At 35.6% G+C, this 26417-nt stretch overlaps 1 protein-coding gene across 1 annotated transcript in view; it reads right to left on the reverse strand.

Annotated features, from left to right (window-relative positions):
* The window catches only part of RPS6KA3 (ribosomal protein S6 kinase A3), a 68807-nt gene that overhangs the window by 18833 nt on the left and 23557 nt on the right, over positions 1-26417 (reverse strand). The window contains exons 3-4 of the mRNA XM_037822118.1: positions 23331-23387; positions 1684-1800 (exon numbers count right to left, since the gene is read on the reverse strand). Coding sequence (XP_037678046.1) covers positions 1684-1800; positions 23331-23387 — 174 coding nt within the window. The remainder of the gene's footprint in view (positions 1-1683; positions 1801-23330; positions 23388-26417) is intronic.

Below are 26417 nucleotides of genomic sequence, written 5' to 3' on the forward strand. Positions count from 1 at the left end.
ATTCTTATTCTGATTCATTCTGGTGTCAGGAAAATGTTCAAAAATAGATTGGGGTGATGAATGCATAACTACATGATGATACTGTGAACAGTGGATTGTACACCATAGATGACCATATGGTATGTGAATATATCTCAATAAAACTGAATTTAAAAAAAAAAAAGACCAGGGAGAAAAGATGGTAGCATAGACGGGACAGGGGGCAGTGGAGGAGAAAACAGGCATGATTTGAGAGATCTTTACTAATGGATCAGACTGGTCCAGAGGATGAGGAAGGGGTGGGCATGAGAAGGTTATGTCAAAATGCCTCCCAAGTTTCTGGCTTGCTTAACTGGATATCATTCATAGAAAAAGAGAAAAATGAAACAGGACAGGTTTAGGAGATAGGGGAAGATCATGAGTTTGGTCTTAGTCGTGCTGAATTTAAAGTGCCTTTGAGACATGCAAATGGGAAACTGAAAAAAGCAATTGTATAGAGAGGTTAGAGTTTGGAGGAGCCATCTAGACTGGAGATAGAAATCGGTTACGTCAGATGTTTGTGAATTATAATTAAAATAATGGGCATAGAGAAAATCAATTAGCAGAAAGTATAGAGTAAGGAGAAGGCAGCCTAGAATTGAACTTTGAGGAATTTCCATATTTAATATGGGCTAGAAGAGGAAAATGGGACTCAAAGAGATTAAGTAACTTGCTCAAGCACACACAGTGAGTTAAGTAGAAGAATAAAATAAAAAAAAAATTGAATCCAAGTCTGGCTGACCTAAGCCCAAACTTGTAATCATTACACTCCAATGTCTTCCTAATCTGTTTTTGGATTAAAAGCATTGCTTTGGGTTTGAAAGAGGTTAATGACTGTAATTTAAATTACCTATGTTCACCAAGAAATGCTAAAGTCCTATTAAAACACTCAAGAGCACTAAATTAGCGTCATTTTGAATCTTGCAGAGTATGACAATCTCAGAATTTTTTCTTGTTGATCAATTGGTGGCAACTGTAATGCCGCCCTTCTCAAAATGGAGTACAGGACGTGTCCCTGAGATGGGCAGCAGGGGGCCAAGGAATACTTGGAGAAAATTGAGAAAGATGCTGCATCTTCTGGAGCAATTTTACTTGGTGGTTTTGGGAAACATTTTTTGATATTAAAAACAAACACTGATATTATGGAATATAATGCAAGCTTTGCATTAATTTTAAAGACAAGCTGTAAGTAAAAAAAAATTCATACTGTAGCAGTAACTCTCTACCCTAGCTCCTTGGGAGTGCTCTCACATTCATTGTCATCTGGTATTAGGGATACTTTGGAGGAAAAAGTTGAGATACACCGTTAAAATGTATTGTATGATCACCTTCCAACATTACATAAGGACTCAAAGAAGCAAGCTTATCAAAAGAATCTCTTGTGATTTCTAAATCATTTGAGAAACACAACTAGGAGTCATATAGTTTTTAAGACAAAATGAATATGAACTAAATACTGCCAATTTACTAAAATTTCCTAGCACTTTTAAATAACTTTATTCAATTTCCCACACTTACTGATAGTGAGAAATGTAAAAACATGGAAAACATTTCTTGTAGGGATGACTAGAAGCATTTCATAAAATACTTGTTTCCCCACATGCATGAAATATATATGAATTTCAAAAAAATAACTTTTTAAAAAAGCACACACTCATGACTTACCTTTCCAAATGATCCCTGCCCTAACACTTTTAAAAGTTCAAATTGGGAAGGATCTGCCTTTTCATGTCCTTCTTTAACATGATGTGTGATTGCAATTTCTTTGATATTGCCTTCTTCCTGTTGAGTCAAATATAAGGGGAGAAAACACACAGTTAGAGCTACATTCTCCCACTGGAAATCAAGTAATATTAATTTAATATATCAAATTAGAAATCCTCAAATTAACATACACAATCCATCCTTTACTGACCCACCAAGTAAGGAGAAAACACAAGCTGACCAAATACATTTTCTTTTTTTTTTTGGTTATTATGTGCAAGCACTATCAAAAATACTTTATTATTTATTTAATCCTCTCAACCACCCTGGAAGAGGGAACTACCATTCACCCTATTTGACTGACAACAGAACTCAAGTACAAAGGGATTAAGTAATTTCCTCAGGGTCACACAAAAGCAAGTGGTAAAAATAAGTTCTGTACTTCAAAAAATATATTAAGGAGCTGCTCAGATCATGATTTATATTATTGATCTCCAATGAGTTTGTTTTAAATGCTTTCTTATCTTTAACACTCTTTCTGGTCAAAAACAAAATTGTTAGTCAAAGAGCATCATCTTGCCAAATACATTTTCAAGTTAAATGTCAGAGACAGCATAATACCAGCACATCATGTAGCTCAATTTAGTTTCTACCTAAGATCAGGACTAAGTATTTCCAAGTCTTCATTCTTCCTACTGGAGACAATTAGGATAGTTTTATGGGATAGGGGCAGAGAGCATAAGGAAGTCTGAAAACAACAGACCAGAGTGTTCTCCTGTGCTCTGACATGTGGTTGTACTAAGGTAGAACCAATGCTGTAGATTTAAAAATACCTTCTTTATTGGGGAGAGGGGTTGAAAAATATTCCAGGGTTAATGTGGAGATTTCTACCTTCAGCACAGCCATATGATTAAGTACACTGAAGTGTTTTCCTGTTTGAAATAGCTAATTTACTTTCTGTTTTCAGGATCACCTGGGATCTGAGAGGGGAGAAATGAATAACTCTAAAACACAAAATTACAAAGGATTCAACATTTGGATGGAGGATTAGACCTGGAAAAAAAATAACTATCCACTCTGATGGAATGGTAAAGGGTCTGAGGGTTGAGGGAAGCATTTTAAAAGACTGTGGGCTCTTCTGTACACCTGAGGGAAGATGTCAGTAGAGAGAGAAAGATTGAAATATAATAAGAATTTCAATTACTTAGTCACCCTGAGATCAGCAGATTAAGTACACCTTATTTAATCCAGACACTTACTGTATATTATAGCTAAAACTACAATAATAAAACAAAACTCAACAAAACCAAAAACATAAGCCTGTCAAATAAAGACTACCATTTCTATTTTGAATATAATGTTATTTTATTTTTTCTAGGTACTTAAGTAATGTTAGTAGAATCTAAAGGTGCTATACAAATAATTCCCTATTTTTTATTGTTATTATATTCTATATAAAAGTCTGAGCTCAATTAACATTTTCTGAGACACCCACAGAATGCTGGCAATATAGGGAATTACAAAGATTTCTCAAAAAGATATGCCAGGATATCCCAATGTGGACACTTTTGAAAGTGAGTAGTAAAAGGGGGGGGGGGGGGGCTCTAAGAGGGGAAAAAAGGAATCCAGGCCCACAATTTTACGAAGACAGAGGCTTTCATTTGTAGATTGTCCTATCACTCTAGCAATTTGGTCATTCTGGACTCTCTTTGGCAAACATAAAATAACCCCTTCATATTTGTTTAGTCCTTTATTTTCTAATTTCACAGGCATCATCTCCTTTAATTCTCACTCCTGTGCAGTAGGCATTAGGGTGAAATCAAGCAGTAGCTGACTCTAGTCCCTTCTCCCCAAATGAGACCAAGGTACAAGTGCTTGACAGTGATAGCTGCTAGTAGCTAAAATAGGAAAGGCAGGAAACAAATTCCTTTAAATTTTTTTTTCAAAAATCAATGTATATACAGGACAGATCAAGTGAGATTTAGATAAAAATACAGCAAGCATTTATTGAGCACCTACTATTTATCAAGCCTGTGTTGGGTGCTTTTTCACCTTTTATCTTTTATTTAAAGCCTCATAACAAATCTTTGGCCTTGTTAATGTTTAGAGAAGCCTGATAATAGGAACACATGGACTTATTTTCTTGGTCTTTGTAACCGGTCTGTATTTCTTGGGTTGATTAGCTTAGATGATTAGAGTAGTGGTCTCTGAACTTTTGGTAGCACATACTTATCAGTAAAGATTTTTTTTAGCAACTACCCAAAACCCAGTATTTGTATACTTATTGGTTTATAAATTATACACTTTTGTATTACTAAATTATATACATCATACACAGAAATGAAACTATAAAGAAGTTCTCATCTTTCTTTTCTGTACCCCAAAGTACTGTTGCATTGCAATTTGTAGACCAACGGATTTGACACTTGAACTCACAAGGCCAAATTCATGACGTTTGATTCATCTTTCACATCTACCCTTTGCTCCCACGTCAATGAAGTTACTAAAAAATGTAGTCTCCCTTTGATCCCTTCATTCAATAAATATATACTGACATACCTACTCTGTATCAAGCATGGTATGGGAATACCTTTCCTTCTTTCTTTTCCTCTTTCTAATGGCATCATTTAGGTAGAAGCCTTCATCACCTTTCATATAGAAAACTAAAACTAGCTTGGTTATTCATACCCTTTCTGTCACTTTTCATTCCAACTTATCTTGCTGACACTTTCATTTTCTGAATGTATACAGCTCCAGTCATATGACCACAAGGCTCAAAAACTCCTTGAAGTTTTTCTAAATTAGATGTGTTGCTCTCCCTCGGTATTCAAGACCACTACAATATGGCCTCAACCTACCTTTCTGTTATCTCCCAACATTCCCTTAGACATAGCCTTTACTCAATCTGGGTTATTTCCTGTTCCCTAAACTTTTTTTTTAATCAAAGTAATACATGCACATAGGTAACAAATCAAATGGTGACAGAATAGCTTATGATGAAAAGCACGTCTCTTACCCCTGTGCTTAGGCCTTTAAAAAAAAACTGTTCTTTCTGCATTTACTTTATAATTTCTTAATGTTTATTAACCTTAAGACAATGTCTACAGACTTAAAAATAAGAAAGATGGGGGGCTCACTTATATTATGCCCTTTACTTCCACCATCTTCCTCCCAACTGTTTGGTAATTTGATTACTTTCATATAAACCTCTTTCTTGTCTTTTCTAGCAGTTTTAGACAGAATCTCAACTCCTCACTTTGTAAAAGGAGGCTAAGAGTGCCTTTACATTCTTTTCCTCAAATTTATCCCTACCCACCACTCCCCCCACCTGCTGCTAGCAGTATTATTATTAAGGTGATTAAGACAATTAAGATACTCTCTTGCAACCACAATCAAATTCCTCACACTCTCTCCATAGCCTAATTTAAAAGTTGAAAGCCTGCATGACAGCATCCATGTTATGACAATATTAATATTTTTCAATTGCAGCTAGGTACTACATTATATTTGCTTATATATGGGCCCATAATAATGACTTCCAGGCCAATCTATTACTGGATGCTTTTTTTTTTTAACACTTCATCAAATGCTTGATATATTTTACTTTAATACTTGGACCATGAATTTCTTAAATAGTTTTCTATTTTTCCTGTTTATAACAGTTACCCCTTTTTAGGAGAGGTTAATCTTTGGATAGTTCTTCAAGGCTTTCTGGGCTGAATCCACTATTTTCAGTTTCCCATGTCTCTTTCTTAGGTTACTCCCTTGTAACTTATAAAGAAAGGTGATATGGAAGAAAACTTTCTGAACCTTGCACCTCTGAAAATGTCTTTGTCTTCACATATGTATAGTTTGGATCAGTACCAAATACTAGGATAAAAATAATCTTGCCTCAGAACTTTGATGCCATTGGTCCATTACCTCCTAACATCCGGTGCTGCTGGTGAGATGTGTGATGCTAGTCTTATACATGTTTTTTGGTAGGTAACCTGGCTTTTCTGTTTGGAAGCTTAAAGGGTTTTCTCTGTCCCAGTATTTCTGAAATTCCATACCAATAAGATAAATAAGGGTCTTTTTTCCTTCAGAATGCTAGATGCTTGGGGAACCTTTATAATACAAAGACTTGAATCCTTTATCTTGGGGGGGCACTCTAACATTTCTTTGATAATTTCTTTACATCTATTTTTTCACACTTCTCTTTTTGCAACTCCTCTATTAGGTGGATATTGCATCTCTGGAAGTGGATCCTTTATGTTGCTTATCTTCTTTCTCCTATTTTTCTGTCTCTACTTTCTGAGAGACTTCCTTGACTTTATCTTCCCACCCCCACTACTGAATTTTTTACTCTGGCAAATCTTAAGGGTATTGAATTAATGGGACCACAAGTATTTTAGAAATCAATCTAAGGTTCATCCAGGATATAATACTAATGCTCAGGCAAGCTTGGACAACAGGTAGCAAAGCAGCAATTTGCTTTTCTACCTCACACATGTAATCCAATGAGATGGCTGCAGAAAGGTATATCAAACATTTGAAGGCACTGGTAACCCAAGAGCATAGGCTGACATGTATACATGACAAACATATCTTATGTCATTAAATCACCTGTTACCCAAGTAGATCTGTCACACAAAAACATGGGGCGACAGTTTGAAATTTGTAAAATCGTGTTTTTGCCTGTAAGTACACTGTGAAGCAACTCTAATTTTATGTAGAGCAAATATAAATTCTGTACATTATTATTATTCTGTGAGGCTCACATATTTTTACATTCTCTGTCACAACTGTATTTTAAATGATACGTGGCTACCTGTCTATTCATTACCACAAAAAACTTACCTACGCATTTTTAAAACAGTAATAATAAATCCTATATTGTTATTTTTACAAAACCTATGTTTATTTGATAAGTGAAGATCTGATTGTAGACAAAACTGTGAGGCTGGCAGCTGGGCTACAAATCACAACCCCATATCATTCTTCAACATTTCCATCACTTTCAGACATTTGCCACCTTCAGCCTAGGTGTTCAATACCCTCAAGATATGCATGGGAATTCATTCATTCATCTACTCATCCAACCATTCACACATTTATTTACTGAGCACTTAATACATGTCAGGTACTCTTCTAGATGCCTGAGATAGATCTTAACTTTTAATGGGGAGAGACCAAATAATATTAATAATAGGTAAATTGGTGCTAGAAAACAATAAATACTAAGGAAAAAAAGATATTGAGTTGAGTAAGGGAAATCAGAAGTGCGGGGGGGGGGGTAGGTTTGCAATTTTAAATAAATGAGTCAGAGTGGGCTCTATTGAAGAGGGAATATTTGAGAAAAGACCTGAAGGAAGTAGGGAGTTAGCCATGTGGGTGAAGAGCATTCCAGGCAGAGGGACTAGCCAGTACAAAGGCCAGTGTGGGAGCACACATGGAGACCAGTGTTTGGATCAGAGAGTGAAGGAAAGGTAGCTAAAATTCAGGTAGCTCTTGTGCTTTTGCATCTTCCTGATTTCCTGGTACCAGTGAAAATGTTTCTGACTTATGACATATTCTGTTAGAAACATTCCTACTCTGCTACTGTGTGCTGGATTACTAAAATAGAGTCCCTACTCCCTAGGAATTTACCTGGGATTTTAGAGATTTATTATGTGATAAATACCTGTTTAGACCTGAGCCCTGATGGGTAAAACAAAGTAAATTCAGTTTTAAAAAATAAATTTTAGAAATTCTTTGACGACTGTCATTCTAGACATCACAGAAAAATGGCAGAAAAAAAAATTATGGAAGGGTAGATTTTTTGATATTCCTTCAGTCACACAAAAAGCCACCTTGTTTTCCAGGATCAAAGAAAGGTTGGCCCTTTAATGAGTGGGTGGGTGTGGAACCCAATGTTTCCTTTTCAAGTAGAGAAGGAAAGGTACTATATTGTTCTTAAAATGTAAAAAGGATTAAAGAAAAGGAACTGAAATCAATGCTGTCTATTAGAGTTATAGAAAACTTAGTATTATAACATACTAACATTAAGAAAACAAACAAGGTGATATTAACTGATTTTAAAGAATGATTCAACATTTGGCATTATGCCCTGCCTTGTATACATAATTTCCTTTTTCCTCCCCTCCCTTGAGTCAGGAAATGTGATCTTGAGGCATTTATATTTTCTAAATTGTTTTGAATGTCAGAAAATATTACTGAAGTCTGAAGTAAAATATTTATATGTTCCCTGGTAAAAGCCAATAAATAGGAATTTTCAAACCGTGTATGGATAACCATTTCTTGGCTAATACAAAAAAGACCTTACAAATGAAAAATGAATATTTGCCCTTTAAATGTAATTCACTAAAGTAATTAAAGTATCACGCTCTATACAGACAACCTATAGCTCTATAACACAGATTTTTTTTATATTTTAAAAAGATACATTAACTTTCTAGATGACCAAGACACACAAAAAAATTATTTGGCTGTGAGACATAAGGCTGGTTATTCAAGCAATGGTGAGAAATGACATTTTAATTTATTCTAGATTACAATTCAACCAAATTCAATTTACTTGATTTGCTAAAGGAATGATAAACATGCTCAGCATCTTTCATTTAACCAAATTCTTTAAGAGAGTGTTTCAAACCAGCTTCTTATATCAATGTTTGAAAAAATAGCATGGCTGGTTATCCAGACCAGCATTCTGAATCACTGCCATAAAGAGCACACATCAACCCCCCCCCCAAATCAGTAATACCAATCAGCAAATTTAATATTCTTTAAAGAGCAGCACAATGGCATAATTCTCAAGGCATATCAAGTAATTTTTAGCAGGATTTTGGGTTAAATATAACAGAAATTATTCACTAAGCACATTTTAACAAGGTAATTCTTTGAAAATTGTGCCTACTCTAAGTTAGACAAAATTACTTGCCTAAAGTTACTTAAATACACAGTTGACGAAAATCTTTCAAATTTTTACAGGAACCAATTTCAACAAAAATCTGATTTTAAGTTTTTGATTATTTAAAATGAGACTGTTTCCCACCCACCAAACATTGCTTACAATAAACGCTTAAATACTAGCAAATCTGCAGTTTATACAAAATTACAAACATTATTGAAAACAAAATTACTCTAGCACTAAAAAGTCAATGTAAAAGTAAGTTTACAAAATATACAGAGTTAATACATACTATGCACAAATGAGTTACTTTTAGTAAAGAGAAATATTATCCTCTAAAATTTCTAAAAAAAAAACTGGTTTTGAATTTTGAAAAACTTCTTAAACGAACATATAAAGTGGAATAACTGTTGATATAGTTAACTCCAACTAAAACATTTTATTTTTTAAAGAAGTTAAACAAAGCTTACCCGTATAGAGCGAACACGAAAAGACAAAAATTTAAACATGGCTAAGAAACCATGATGATAAAAGAATTTCTGGCCGTAAAGCTTAAGTTAGAAAGGGAAGGCCAAACCCCTGAGAAGTTTTCTCTTACCAGCTGTTCCGGCAATTAGAAAATTTCCTGTCAGGCGGGTCCTGAAAATGCTAGGGAAAAAAAAAGGCCTGACAATTTTCCTGTGGTAAAAGAAAGGAGAAGCCTAAAGGCAGGGGGCACTAATGTAGCTGATGGGGAGGCCAGAACAGGAAGCCAAAACAGATTTGCTGATAACAAAATCCTGTTGAAATGTTCTTTTTTCCTGGTTCCCAGCAATCCAGACAAATTTTCACAACCAGTGAAATGAACACTATTTTATTTTAGAATCCTGAGAAATGTCAATATTTCTAAACTATATAACCCTTTAGAGCAACTGAAACTAGTCACCACGATTAAAATAATAAAAGTCACTGATGCACTTGTGAAATTCTACCCTTCGAAATGTTTGTACACACACTCCAAAGGCTATTCTCAAGACTATTTTAAGATTATATATAGACATGTCATGGGTGTTCCCCATCAATGATGAAGCGTTTCATAATTGTGGGTAGAAAATGAAGATCATGCAACATACAAGCAACTTTAAAATTTTTTATTGTGATGTAAGGACAAATTCTTCCTGTCTTAAAATGAAAGTAAATTACATTTAAGTTTACATTGGTTATATATATCAATCATCAACCAGGTTAAAGACTTCAAAACATATAGCTAAAATTTCCTAGTTGATAAATCTGAATTTTAAAAAGTTTAATCCCTGGGTTTCTAGTGAGCAAAAAAGGAACAATAGGAAGCCAATCTGGAAAAGGAAGAGGTGTCAAGCTACCATACCACTCCTTACTCCATTTTATCCTCCAATAGCTTATAGAAGTTGACTTTGGAAACTATTTTTTAAAGTATGCCAATTTTCAGAACATGATCACCATAATAGTAGCACTTAAACAAAACCACCAAAGACAGTAACATTGAAAGCTATGGGAAAATGCTCTACTTAACAAACATTTAATCTCTGTATAATCTATGTGGAACCAACAAAAACCTTGTGTTAGTAGTCATAGCCTAAAGAATTTTTTAAAATCATCACGTTTTCGAAACCTGAAGTGACTCTACGAACACCAAGAACGATCATCTCACTTTATGGATGAAGAAACTAAACTTTGGTCAAGGTCGGCACGTATTTGGTGATGGGGCTCCCTATAATGGGAGCTCAGTTCAGCTCTCGTGTAACTCACACATGTCAGAGAACCCATTATGGGCTAGAGGTACTATGCGAAAGAACAGGGCTCTTCCTGTGCTATCAAATTTTTATGACAACTCTCTACCTGGCGGAGTTTTCTAATTCTCTAATGACCTACTAGAAGCTGAAGAATAACTAAAAATGCTCCATTAAAAAAATTATCCTATGTAACCAAATACATTAGAATCAACTGGTACCCAAATAAATATCCAAGATAGATCCTGAAATTCTGCCTGGGAAATCGTACACTTCTCTTGATTAAAAATACATGCCTAACTTTTTCAGCAAGGAAAGCACTTAGGAAATTTTCCATCAGAATATGATCCCTCCAATTTCCCAAAAGGAATTAAAGAGTCCTTACAATGCTCCAAAAGGGCAGCAAGGCTAGGACAACCACCTAACATAGAAGTGCAGTCTAAAAATGAGGTAGCTCTTAAGAACATGTTAGGAAGAAGCAAGCACCAGGCTTACTATACAACGGATTAAGTAGGACAAAACAAAATAGGAGTGTTGCTGCATTCCACTTTATTCAAGTAAATACTTCTGAACAACAGCAACCAAATAAGCTTTTAAAAATTTACAGGTGAGGCATGCAACTAGGTGAATGGACTTTGAGGACAGTATGTTGAGTGAAATAAGCCAGAAATGACAAGACAAACATTATAATGCCTCACTAACATGGACTAACTATAAGGTGCAAACTCTGAGAACTGGATCTGAGAGCACAGATTATCATGGGAAGGCTTATTGCAAAGGTTCCTAGATTGTAAGTTCTTACAGCAGTCACATTCATGAGTTGTAATGGTTATTTCTAAATTCTGAGATGCTGAGCTCTTTGTATATAACCTGCTCTGTCCTTGGAACTTTGGGTATCTGGGTGACACCTGAGACTCAGAGCTAGAACTTGGCAGCTATGAATGTCACCATTACCCCCTACAGCAAATGCTTAAAAAGCTGAAAAAGAGATCAGACTTTAATTAGAGATATGAATGAAGCAGATCTGGTTAGGACCAAGGCAAATCAGACTAAAGGGTAAAGGATGGTATTGATGGTGCTTTAAAACTTCAACTTCTTGTGGGACCAAAGGAAGAGATGTTTATTTGGTGCAAAATCTGTATTTTCTGTAGCACTCAATATAATTTAACTTGAATAGCCAATTTATTCAAACACCATAATTACATGGAACTTTGAATAGGGAGTGAGATGTGGTTGGTTTCCACAGGTTAGTGTGAAGCCCTGATACACCCCAGAGTAATTTGGGCAAAGAATAAATACGCATTTGCAAAGCCCCCTTGAGGGACTGGGGGAAAATGTGGAAATATTAAATTTCCCTACCTGGGGAATTATTGATATTCTCACAAGCACTGGGGACTACCAATTTAGAAGGCCGAGCCCTTGATCTTGGGGCTTGCCCTTATGAAGCTTGTTACTGCAAAGGAGAGGCTAAGTCTACTCATAATTGCGCCTAAGAGTCACCCCCAGGGAACCTCGTTTGTTGCTCAGATGTGGCCTCTCTCTCTAAGCCCCCTCGGCAGATAAACTCACTGCCCTCCCCACTATGTGGGAAATGACTCCCAGGGGTGTAAATCTCCCTGGCAACATGGGACATGACTCCAGAGGATGAGCCTGGACCTGGCATCGTGAGATTGAGAAAGCCTCTTGACCAAAAGGTAGAAGGGAAATTAAACAAAATAAAGTTTCAGTGGCTAAGAGATTTCAAATGGAATCAAGAGGTCATTCTGGAGATTATTCTTATGCATTATATAGATATCCCTTTTTAGTTTTTAGTATATTGGAATAGCCAGAAGGAAATACCTGAAACTGTTGAATTGCAACCCAGTAGCCTTGATTCTTGAAGATGATTGTATAACTATATACCTTACACGGTGTGACAGTGTGATTGTGAAAACCTTGTGGCTCACACTCTCTTTATACAGTGTATGGACAGATGAGTTGAAAAATGGGGACAAAAATTAAATGAATAATAGCGGGGATAGGATGTTTTAGGTGTTCCTTTTTACTTGTATTTTTATTCCTATTTTTATTTTTTTGGAGTAATGAAAATATTCAAAAATTGATTGTGGTGATGAATGCACAACTACATGATGTACAATAATTGACTGTACACTGTGGATGACTGTATGGTATGTGAATATATCTCAATAAAACTGAATTTTTTTTTAAAGATTGTATAAAAATGGGACAGTTAAGCTGAGTTTATCAGCATGACCAGGATTTTATTACAGGCATGCAGATTAATATTCGCCTACATACAATTAGATCAGCTAAAGTAAATCAGAATACGCATAAAAAACAACAAACAAAACTTACAGATTAGTCTTTTATAGGATTAGAGCAACAGGAAAGAATAAAGACCCCAGAAACGAACAAACTCATGTATAAATGTGGCACTTCAAATCAGAGGAGGATGTTAGAACATCTGGCTACCTGTTTGGAAAATGCAGAAGCCATAAAGGAAAATAAATTGACATAGATTTGCATTCCCATAGCAAATATCATATAGTGGACGCTACTTGTCTGATTGTGGACATGACACTAGATATTCTTGTCTATATTTTTTCTACCTCTGACTTTTAAATTTCTTTACATTTATCTTATTCAATTTCCAGCTAACAGTTCTGCCAGTTAGTTTCATCTTTTATCCTATTATTTTTTAAAAAGTAACTTTTATTATAAAAATTATGCATGTCCATTGCAGAAAACTTAAATAATTAGCAAAAAGGAGAAAAAGGAAAGAGAGAAATCACCATTTGGGGTTTTTTCTTTCCAGTCGTTTTCTGTACACAGACAACACATACACCCATGCACAGATCATACTGCACATATTACTACTTTTTCAGTAAAAGGTCAGATAGCAAACACTTACAGCTTTACAGGCCATATGGTCTCTGTCAACTCTGCCATTGTAGCTGGAAAGCAGCCACAGACAATGTGGTAGACTGAATTATGTACCCCAACAAAAACAGGTTGGTTATTTGTAGTTAAGGTGTGGCCAACTGAATCAGGATGGGTCTTAATTCGTATTACTGGAGGCCTTCTAAAGAGAAGAAACAGGAAGCCAGAAGTCAGGAGAAAGCCACAGGGAGGAGCCAGAGGGCAGCGGAAACCAGCAGAGCAAACAAGGAGAAATAACCTTGTGATGGGAGGCAGAGATGCAAGCCAAGGAACCCCAAGGATTGCAGCAAGCTAGCATCAGAATGCTACAGACTTTGGGAGAAAGAATGGTCTTAACAAGGCCTTGATTTTGGATTTCTACCCTCCAAAACTGTGAGCCAATAAATGCTTGTTGTTTAAGCAAACCCCATTACATGGTATTTGTCATAGTACAATACATGGTATTTGTCATAGCAGCCTAGCAAACTAAGACAAACAGGCTAAACTAAGGCTATGTTCCAATAAAACTTCACTTACGAAAACAGGCAGCAGGCCCACGGGTGTAGTTTGCTGATCTATGTTCTATATTATTAAATAACCTTCAATGTGTTATTAATGATTACAGAGAATTCTACTGTACAAATTCCAACTGTGAAGTATTTGATCTGCTATACCATTGTGATGTCTCCATCCTCTGTGCGCACCCACAATTATTTAGAAATAATTTCCTGAAGTAGAATTGCAGGTTAAGGGTATGCACCATTTTAGTGTGCACCATTTTAGTGCATACCCTTTTGATCCTAACTTATATGCCAAGTTGCCCTCCAGGAAGAACCTGAATAATGAGTGAGCCATACCAAAACCTCTGGCAGCAGTAAACTACTGCCAAGTCTGGCCAGCCAAGGGCTAAATCTGGCCACCCCCCTCTCCCTCTACATATTGTCTATGGCTGTTTTTGCCCTACAATGGCTACAGCTGAATTGAGTAATTCTATCTGACCGTTAAAGAAAAAGGTGGAAGAACATGGTCTAGAGCCCTCAAATCCAATGAGCAGCAAATGCAAAAGTCCTGAGATAGGAATTAGCTTAATGAATTCATGACACAAAGAAAAGACCAGGGTGGCTATACTGGGGTAAACACTGAGGAAAGAGAAAGGAGATGGAGAGGCATGTTGGTGCCATATGAAGTTGAGAGGGCCTTACAAACTATCAAGAAGTTTGAATTTGGATTTTATTTCAAGTGTGATGGGAAACTAATCTTTCCTATCTTAGGCAATGGCATCATTATCCATCCCCCAAATCTATACATCCTTTTTGGCTCTTTTCTCTCTCACATCTTTCATGTCTAAACCAACAGCATATTCTACTGAATCTATCTCTGAAATAAACTTCAAATCAGTCTATTTCTATTTCCTCTGCCACTCCCTTGCTCAAACCATCATCACTGATTGCCATCACTGATTTTATCTATTTTTCTAATGTCTACTTTTTGTTTTCCAATATACATATTAGCACAGGAGTACATACATATGATTTATACATCTCCATATTGGGGCTGTGTACATGATTTTTTTTAATCAGTAGGATGCAAAATGAAATATTTTGAAGGCCAGTGGTTGAAGAGGGCTGAACTGGAGCTGGTTCCCAGTCTTAGCAAACTGGGGAGTGAAACTTTTTCTTTTCATTCTGCTGAAGATTCATTTAAGTATGAAAGCCAGTCTGCTGGACTGCTCTATCTACTTCAGGTGAAATCAAGTACTGGCACTTGTTTCTTGCTCCATTTCATACTTGCAAGTTAGGCCCTTATGGGACTGGCTTCCAAGCATCTTGCTAACCTACAAAGGCAATATAAAGGTGACTATTCTACTTGGTATAACATTATATCCTTTAGTAAATTGAGGTTATCCAACCAATGAGAACTGATTAAAGTGTTCTCTCTGAGCCCCAGGAAGCAATTAAACACTAACTAAACATAGCTTAGATGGAAGAGTTACAACAGATAAGTGAAATCAGTAGTTAAGATTTTTATAAAGTTTAGAATTCAAAAACTCCAACAATGATTACAATTGATATTTGCTTAAAGTAATACATTTGTAGACCAAATAGTTTTTAAATTGTACGTTTTAGGTTTTACCAACTTCATAAAAATACTTTGGAGATAGCTGTATCTACAGTTTCAATTACATGATTATTTCTTTGCCCATTCTCCTCTCTTTTCTTTCCTGAATAACCTCTTTCAGATAAGGTTTAAGATAGAATTTATCCTCCTCATATTTTGTCCACTGCTCTTTAGGCAAGATCTGCTGTCTCATGGTCAGTTCCAGTGCTCTCTCAGGAAGCCTTCTTATGGCTTCTTTTACATCTATACATTCTCAGCTATTGTGTCATCTCTCATTAACTCCAGTTTATTGAACCCTGCAGCACTGTAATACCATTTCGAATACCATCCATTCACCAGCCTGATGCTGCAACAGCAGGGCAGCTAGCCATTTTGACCCTAGAGCAGATCAGGGCCTTTTGCATTTGCTGTGGTCTTTGCCTGGCATGTTCTTTTTCCTGAACAGCCCGTGGCTGGTTCCTTGTGGTCATTCAGATTTCAGCGATAATGTCACTGCTTCAGAGAGGCCCTCTCTGACTACCCAATCTATGGCAGTTACCCTGCCACACTACTCTATTAATTCTCTTCAGAGCATTTATCACTATCTGGGATTTTTACCTACTTGTTTATTTAAGTGTCTCCCGACACTTGAAAGGAAGCACCAAGAGGGCAGAAAGCCTGGTCTTGTTAACCAAAGGATCCCCAGGGGTAGGAACAGTGCCCGTCATACAGCAGGACCTCAAAAATATTTGTCAAATAATTAAGCTTACCCATGCTAAAACTGGGTATTGATCTTTTTTTTTTTTTTTTTTTTTTTTTTTACAGTAAAAAGTTTTTATTGGCCTGTATAGAATCTGGAGCTGCTTTTTCATGCAAAAGCGCGCAGGTATTGATCTTTATATCTTAAACAATTTTGTTCAAAAACAGCACTTTTTTATTTTTAAGAAATAATTTTAGTGAAGTGTAACTTACACAAAGTAAAATGCACACATTTCAAGTATATATAGTTCAGTGTATTTAGACAAATGTATACACCTATGTAACCACTATCACAATCAAAATATAGAACACTTCCAACACCCTAAAAGGTTCCTTTGTGCTCTTTCCTAGTCAATTCCCATCCCCAGGTAACTACTAATCTTTTTATCACTATAGATTAGGTTTTCAATAGTTATTGGCCCTTATTTGTGAATGATCTGCTTGTGTCTCTGACCATTTTTCATTGGTTTCTCATGTTATTGTTGAGTTTTCTATATGTTAAAGATATAACTTTGTCTTTTGTGAATACTTCTTTCCAGGTAATCACTGGTTTTCAACTTTGTTTATGCCTTTTATATACAAAGTTGTGAATTTTTATGTTTATAAATTTCAAGTTTAATAATCTCCTCTGGGCTTCCACCTTTGTCATCATGCTTAGGAAGACTTTCTCCACTCCAAGAGTATATATATCCACCCATTTGTCCTTTTATAATTTCATTTTTTACAACAAAACCTTTATCTCACTATTTATTTTTGTGTACAGTAGGAGGTAAACACTATTTTACCCAAATGAGTAACCAACTGTCCCAACACGTTTTGTCAAATTCTTCATCTTTACCCTATGGATTTATAATTTGATATGTGCTGCCAACCATCCTCCAGAAAGGCTTTCTAGGCTTAAGTAGTGGTTAAAAACATGGGTTTTATTTGGAAACCACATAACTGATAAAGGTTTAATATCCACAGAATAAAGAAATCCTACAACTCAACAAGAAAAAGACAAACAACCCAATTTAAAAATGGGCAAAAGACTTGAATAGACAATATTCCAAAGAAGACATACAAATGGTCAATAAGCACATGAAAAGATGCTCAACATCAATAGCCATTAGGGAAATGCAAATCAAAAGCACATTTCACACCCACTAGAATGGCTACTATTTTTTAAAAATGAAAATAACAAGTGTTATCGTGGAGAGATAAGAGGACTCTTTCATTGTTGGTAGGAATGTAAAATGGTGCAGCCACATTGGAGAACAGTTTGGTGGTACCTCAGAAAGCAAAGTATAGAATTACCATATGACCCAGCAATCCCATTTCTAGGTATTTACCCAAAAGAATCAAAAGCAAAGACTCAGAGTTCACAGTGACATTATTCACAATTGCCAAAAGATGGAAGCAACCCAAATGCCCAGATGAACAGATAAACAAAATGTGGTATATACATACAATGGCATATTATTGAGCCATAAAAAGGAATGAAGTTCTATTATGTGTGACAACATGTTGAGCAAAACCTTAAGGACATCATGTTGAATGAAATAAGCCAGACAAAGAAGGACAAATAATTTATGATCTCACTGATATGAAATAATTAGGGTAAATAAATTCAGTGAGTCAGAAACTAGAATACAGGTTACCAGGGGCCAGGATAGCAGTAGGAAATGGGGAGTTAATGCTTAATTGGTACAATTTCTGTTTGGAGTGATGGAAAAGTTTTGGTAATGGATGGTGGTGATGGCAGCACAACATTGTGAATGTGATTACCACTAACCTGTATATTTGAATATGGTTAAAAGGAGAAATTTTAGGTTGTATATATGTTACCAGAATAAAAGTTAAACAACAGTATAGGACTTGTACAACACAGTAAACCCTAATGTAAACTATGGACTATAGTTAATAGTATAATCATAATAATATTGTTTAAATTGCAACAAAGCTACCATATTAATGCAAAATGTTAATAAGGAAAACTGTGGGGAAGGGTAACAAGGGAACTGTACTTTCTGCATGACTTTTCTCTAAATCCACAAGTTCTCTAATAAAAAATTAAAAAAAAAAAAAAAGCATAGGGTTTGTGTCTAACTCTACGACCTAGCTGCAATGACTATGGCAAGTTATTGCCTCAATAGTAAAAGGCAGCATCTACTTCACAGTGTTATTTTGAATATTAAATGAGATAATGCATATACTGTTACAGGGTTTAACATCAAGTAAGCAGTAAGCACTAATAAATGCTACCTTGATCCTGACTCAGGAATATACTCTAACACTAATCCATCATTGGTTTTAGACATATTTCTCATGTTATGGTCCCACTATTTCCTCTTTACTAAAAGTTCTTTTTAAAAAATTAGGAATGGATGTTAGATTTTATAAAATATCTTTTATTATCTATTAATGTGGTCACTTAGATTTTCTCCATTGATTTGATAACTTAGATTAGTAGATTTCCTAATAGTGACCTTTGCTTCTACTTCTGGGAACAATCCATTATTTTAATATAACTCTATATTGCTTTGTAAATATTTTATTTAGGATTTTTGCACCTATATTCATAAACTAAATTTACACAGTTTTCTTTCGTGTGTTAACTTTTATTTTCAGGGTTACACTAACTTTATAAAACAAATTAGAAGGCACTACAGATTTTTTCTGTTTGGGGACAATTTAAAAACTAAAGGAATGATCTATTCCTTGAGAGCATCAAAGATGTCTCCTGTAAACTCACTGGAGCTTGGCACTGTACTTGGGGGTGGGGGTGGTGCTTGTTCCTTAATAACTTCAATTTTTCCCACGGCTATTGGTATACTGTTTTTCTATTCCTTCCTAAAAGTTGTATCATTTATAGTTTCTTAGAAAATCACTTATTTCAGCAAGACTTTCATATTAGCATAGAGTTTCACTTAGTATTCCAATTTTTAAAATTAAACTTAAGGAAAGTTTCAAACATACATAAAGTAGTCAGAATAGTATAACGAACCTTCATGTATCCATCACTCAGCTTTAACAATGATCAACCCATGGCCAATCTTGTTTTCTACACTCACTTCCCCCTACTCCCATAGTAATTATTTTGAAGCAAATCCCAGACATTGTATCATTCCATCTGTAAATATTTCAGTTGTTATGATGTTTTAATCTCCTTCCTATCTGTAGTTATATCCTGTTTTCCTTTTCTAAAGTTGTGAGTTTGCTTTTTTCCCCATTTTCTAATTCACTAATTTTGAAATTTATATTTAATTCCTTTCTCTTGCTTTTTATAGGTTTACTTTGTAGTTCTTTCTCTACCTTCCTTCAGTGAGTTCTTAGTCCCTTTATTTGAATTCCCTCATTTATTAATAAAACTTTCTTTTGAGTAAAACTATAATATTATCATTTATTAAGATACTATATTCTAGACACTGTGCTTGCATAAAATTATCTCAGTCAATTGTCACCACAATAAGGTAGATGCCATTATCCAGTCTTTACAGATGAAGAAACTGAAGCTTAGAGAGAAGTAACCTGCCCAAGTTCATAGTTTGAAGGTAGAAATTATGATGGTGGTGAGAGGATAACCCGGAAAATCCATCTGGGGACGGACAGTGCATATGCATGGCTGGTAGCTGACTAGGTCAAAAACCAGGAGATACAAACCCAATTATCAACCATCTCTATGACTGTACTGGAAGATATGGACACTGCTGGAGAAAAAGCAACCTCTATGATAAAAATTTAAAGTTAAAGCATTCTTAATTGATTCTTTTGAAAACAATTTTTTGGTATGGATCATTCAAGTTTTCAGACACTATAAGGTTTAATGCCTAATGATTTCCATTTAGGTGCAGGAGAAGTGTTCTCTAGCAAACATTCATCAATAGATAATGTTAAGTCTAGTGCTAGGATTAAAGTGCAACATTTCTAAGGTTCAAATCAGAGATGGAAAATAACTTTCATGAAGATGTAAGTAGTAGTGATTTCCTAGAGCACTGTGAGGAGTTGCCTCTAAGGCCCTGCCTGAGCCTTCACTGAGAAAACATGCTCTGTTCCATTTGCAATATTTCCTATGGGCATGGGATGAAGGGGACGGACAGCAGGACCGCTGTACCAGGTCTGACCCTGGCAGTAAGCAGCAAGACATCTTAGGTGGTATTACTCCCCTCCCTGTCCTGTCTAGCCTGAAGTTCTTTTTACGTAGTCATGCTTGTCTAAAATGGTTACATTAAAAGATTTATTTATCAATTAGGTAAAGCAGCTATAACTTTCAATATGCCATTATTTCTGATTGACTCAAGCCATCCATTCACACTGGAGCATAGCTTAATTAAATCAGTTTACATTCCTTCAAATTTGGATGAGATCACTCAAACTGAAGGAACAGGTACAGTGATGAGTAGACTACAGCAGAGTAGAAGAAATTTTGGATTGGAGGTACTATATTAGGCAGGCAAGCCAGAGAGGAACACAATAAAATGGGGCTTTTGTTTTTTTTTAAACTCTTTGGGACTGAGGAAAGGGACACTAGAAGTAAAAAAAAATAACCTTGTAAAAGAGCCAAAAATGTAGTAAAGGGAAACCTCACGCTTGGAAATTTTGCCTAGTGTACACATACTCCATTTAATGCCACCATGCAGTGCTAATTATAATGCTATTTATCTCAGAAATGTTTTCCTAAGCGATATATACTTAAATCCATTAGAGTTTTTCTTACATGCTTTGAGTGTTAAAATACACTTTCAGCCAATGAGAGTTAGAATGAACGATAATACTGTACACAATTAGTCAATGAGTGTTGCTAGACTGCAAATGTTCCCTGCCAATAAGCACTCTACTGTACTTTCCTTGTTGAGCAAGTTCTTCAATGTCTATTGTTTACTCTTTAGGGCTTCTCTTTCTGCAGTTTATTTGTGTTTGGCCCATCGTAGCTGCAAGTAATGCTGGACTCGTGCCTACAAGTATCATTTTGGATGTTCAAATCCAAGTTTTAAGGAAGCTTGAGGGAACCATCAAAGAATTGGAGGATAAAAATCAGCAGGTCACCAAGAACTGGTGAAATTCCTTGGATATCATAAAGGCCATCTAAACATCACTGGGAGCTAGAATAATGGTATATGTGGAAGTTGAGAGGAACTATTGCTAGAGGCCCATCATGATTTCAGGGGATTTGAAAAGAAGAACAGGGCATTCCCAGTGCACTCCTGCCTATGTCCTTCAAGGGGGAGCTACTTCTCAACCTGGCATATAAGGTCATCTATAACCTATCTGCAATTTCTCTTTTTAAGTCATTTTTCTATGTTTTGAGTGTTACTATGTGGCAGGCATTGTTCTAGGTGATAGGGATTCAGGAGTGAACGTAAAAACAGATGCAAACCTGATTGGTCTCTGGAACATTGGGTATCTGTGTGACAACTGAAACTTAGAGCTAGAGCTCAGCAGATATGAATGTCAGTATTAACGCATACAGCAACTGTTTAAAAAAAAAAAGCTGAAAAAAAGCCCAGACTTCAATTAGAGATATGAATGAAGCAGATATGGTTAAGACTAGGGCAAATCAGGCCAAAGGGTAAAGGTTGAAACCTACTGTGTGTTAAAACTTCAACTTCCACGTGAGACCAAGGGAAGAGATGTTTATTTGGTGTAGGATCTATATTTTCTAAGCAATATAACTTCTACAGTCAATTTGTTCAAACACCACAATTACATGGAACTTTGAATAGGAAGTGAGCTGTGGTAGGTCTGTATAGGTTAGAGTGAAATAGCAACAAATCTCAAAGTAATTGGGTGGAGAATAAAAATATATATGCAGGGCCCCCCTGAGGAGCTGGGGAAAAATGTGGAAGTGTTGGACTTCCTCACCTGGATTATTGCTGATGTTCTCACAATGAGGACTGACGGTTTGGTATGTTGAGCCCTCTATCTTGGGGCTTGCCCTTATGAAGCTTTTTGCTGCAAAGGAGAGGTTAACCTGCTTATAATTGTCCCTAAGAGTCTCTCCCTGAATGCCTCTTTGTTGCTCAGATGTGGCCCTCTCTCTGTAGCTAAGACACCTTGGCAGGTGATCTCACTGCCCTCCCCCCTACATGGGACCTGACTCCCAGGGGTGTAAATCTCCCTGGCAATGCAAGATATGACTCCCGGGGATGATTCTGGACCCAGCATCGTGGGATTGAGAACATCTTCTTGACCAAAAGGGGGATGCGAAATGAAACGAAATAAAGCTTCAGCGGCTGAGAGATTTCAAATGGAGTCAAGAGCTCACTCTGGTGGACACTGTTACACACTATATAGATAACACTTTTTAGGTTTTAATGTACTGGAATAACTAGAAGTAAATACCTGAAACTACCAAACTCCAACCCAGTAGCCTTGACTCTTGAAGACGATTATATAACAATGTAGATTACAAGGGGTGACAGTGTGATTGTGAAAACCTTGTGGATCACACTCCCTTTATCCAGTGTATGGATGGATGAGTAGATAAATGGGGACAAAAACTAAATGAAAAATAGGGTGGGAGGGGGGATGATTTGGGTGTTCTTTTTTATTTTTATTTTGTATTCTGATTCTAATTCATTCTGGTATAAGGAAAATGTTCAAAAATAGATTGGGGTGATGAACGCACAGCTATATGATGGTACTGTGAACAGCTGATTGTACACCATGGATGACTGCATGGTATGTGAATATATCTCAATAAAACTGAATTAAAAAAAAAAGTAAAAAATAGATTGGAGTGATGAATGCACAACTATATGATGCTACTGTGAACAGCTGATTGTACACCATACATGATGGTATGGTATGTGACTATATCTCAATAAAACTGAATTTGATTAAAAAAAAAACAGATGTGGAAATGGTAAACATTCACTTTCAATGTTAAATACTTCTGTGAAGTATGACTTTTATATTTTTGCCTTTAATAAATCTATGATCAGTTTGATTTTTAAAGTAAAAGCGTTAAGACTAATAAAAAACTTTCAATAATATAAGACAATTCATTTTGTCATTTTCTTAAAATCAGTCTTATCAAACAATTTTTAAAAAGGTTACTGGAATATTCAGGAATGTTTTTTGGTTAAGTTATTATGAAAGCATCAACAAGTGTCTAACACTGTAAATCATTACTTTGCTCAGTTAAAAAATAATAATACTTAAATTTAATGGTATTTGATTTATCTATACTCCTTACAATATAATATTTTACTTACAGCTTGTGTATTAATCTCCTCCTCTCCCATAGGTTCATCCATAATTTGCTGTCCATTCTGTGAAAAGCATAGCAAGTAGAAAGTTACCAAAACAGATTTCACATCAAAGTTTAACAAAGGCAGACAAAAAAATTATAGAGGAATACTGTCACCCCTAAAGGGCTCTAATGAAGAAGAACCACTATGCAAGTAAGCAGTTACCTATTTACCACAGGTTGTGCTCCCAAGTTAATCTGTAAATTAATTATTTGAAACTATAATAGCACTTTCCATGGAAATAAGGTAATAAATGAGGTAATAAATGATGATTACCTTTCTACGTGAGCCCATGAATTTATTTTAATAGTTAAATGCATTAGAAATAGTCTTATTTATACTTCACCAAACCATCATTTATAACATTTTCTATGGCAACAAACATTCTAAATTCCATCTTCATTGATAATTAATCAGGGCAGTTGATTAATTATTTGGGAAGAATATTAAGTTAGCTCTTTATATAAAAATAAATTCCAGATGGAGTAAACATTTAAATGTTAAAAAAATAAAATTATACAATTATTAGAAGAAAATATAGGTGACTAATACTCATGGGGTAAAGGAGGGTGGAAATCACAAAGGAAAAAAATGACATCTGAATCTATATAAGTTTAAAACTACTTCTGCCAGACACAAACAAGATAAAAGACAAACTGATTACAAAAAAAGTAACATATGACAAAGGGTTGGTATAATCAATACATAAAGAGCTTAAAAAAAAAACCTGTAAGAAAAAAACAATGAACCTCAACAGAAATGAGCAATAAGGGAGAAAAGAGTTCAGTCTTAGTATTAATCAAAGAAATGCATTTAACCATAAGATATCTTTTGCCTTTCAAATTGGTAATGACTTACAAAAAAAAAATAACATCCAGTGTTAAGTGGGTATGGGGAAACAAGCACTCTGGATATGCTGTCAGTGAAAGTGTAAATCAGTACAACTCTCAGAAATGCAACCAGAGTCTATTTAAAAAAAAAAAAAAGATGCATAAAACTTGTCCCATCAATTCTACTTCCTTAAAAGCAAAAGGTCAAGTATACAGAGATGTACATGAGAATGCTCAACATAATTTGTTTTCAAAAATAACTCCAAATTGGAAACCTAAAGTCCTAACAATAGAGAACTAGTTAAATATATTATGGTACATCCATATAATGGAATATTATGAAGTCATTAAAAATGATGATAAAGATGTAAATTTATTAACATGGAGTCACATGTAATAAATTAAAAAGCAGTTTACAGAACAATATGGATTGTAATGATCCCATTTTAAAGAAATATATACATATATTTTAATGTATATATTTGTATGGGAAAAATTCTGGAAATACACCAAAATGTTAACAGTGGCTACCTCTGGGTGGTAGAATTTTAGACAATTTAAGTTTCATTTGTTTGGTTTTGCTTATTTGAATTTTCTAATATGTCTACAATAAATATGCATTACTTGTGTAATTAAAAAAGATATATACCAGAAGGAACACATGGTGGTTTCTTTAGGTTCTCTCCCTGGAAAAAGGAGTAAATGCCCCTGACCACTTGTTAATTCAACAAGTGTACAAGGATCTAAGCCAATCATCTTTGTAGTATTATCAACTGGGAAATAAAAGGCAGCCCACCTATCACCTCATACCTGACATGAGGCCGCTGCTCTGAATTAGAACTCTTCTATCTACTCTCCCCATTCCTAATCTGCCCACCCATTCATCCATCCATTTCATTTCATACATGCTCTGTTCTAGGCACTGTCCTAGACATGAAAAATAAAAACACGGTCCCCGTCCTAGAAGATCGTGCATCCACTGACCCATACAAAGGCCATCTTTCGTTTTCACCCACTCATACAGGATGTTCCTAGGTTAGGGAAATTCCTATACAATACTACAAAGCACAGAACCGGTGCCAAAATGCAGGAAGGAGGGGGATGCAGGTATAAAGTCTATATTTTTGTCAGGCACTTTTCAGAGGCTATACTGTCACCCAGTTCTATGGTAAGAACACCCAAATATCTCCAGGATACATCTCTCTCCTAAAAGCCACAACCATTTATTCAACTGTCCATTGATCGTTTTTATCTAAATATCCCAGAGAAACCTCAAACTAGCTCTTAAAAACAATGGGCTTTGGAGTCAGACACCTAGATTCAAGTTTCTGTGCTTACCCTACTATTAATTATGATGCCTCGGGCAATTTTTTTTAAACTATTTAAGTTTTAGTTTCTTCATATGGAAAATGGGGGTTAAAACATCGTATCTTCAGAGGATGGTTGTGAAGATTAACTGAGACTAACCATATAAAACAGTAACCATAGTGCCTGGCACTTAGCAAACACATAATCAACGTTAGCTATTTTTATTATGTCCAAAATTCAATCACCCCACCTCTAGTCCACTAACCTCCTATTTCTCCTGTATTTGCTATCTTAGTGAATGGTACCATCATTCACCTAATAGCCCACGCTAGATTTTCTCATTTATTGTAAGCAGAGTTAGGTGTCTACAATACAGATCTGCTCAATGGCTCCCTATTATTTGGCTTACAGAACCCTTGGTCTAACTTGGGCTACACTCTCATTCCCCATGGGAATATAATTTGACAATCATCTGTTCCTTGCAATTTTCAATGTATGCAAAGCAGGTATCGCAACTTATACTTTACTTTTTAAAGCAAATTGGCACAGTAGAAACACCACTGAATTTGGAATTGGGAGACCAGGGGTAGAGTCCTGGGTTTGCCACCCGTAGGTGATTTGGCACAATTCACAGTTTCTCCTAGATTACCATTACTTTATTTGTTTAAAATGGGGATGCTTTACCCTGCCTGCCATAAAGGGTTATTGTTAGGCTCAAAACTGAGATAACACGTAAGAAAGCACTTTATAAACTAAAGAGCTGTACCAACCCAAATTACTATTATCATGGTAAGGTAGCTTCATGAGGATAAAACAATACTCCATAAAGTCCATTTGATCTTAGAATCAAAAACAATTTAGGATTGGTGAGGGAAAGTCTTCTGTTCCACTACATATCATATACTTCAATTCT

The sequence above is a fragment of the Choloepus didactylus genome, chromosome X, assembly GCF_015220235.1.
Source record: "Choloepus didactylus isolate mChoDid1 chromosome X, mChoDid1.pri, whole genome shotgun sequence".
Classification (NCBI taxonomy): domain Eukaryota; kingdom Metazoa; phylum Chordata; class Mammalia; order Pilosa; family Megalonychidae; genus Choloepus; species Choloepus didactylus.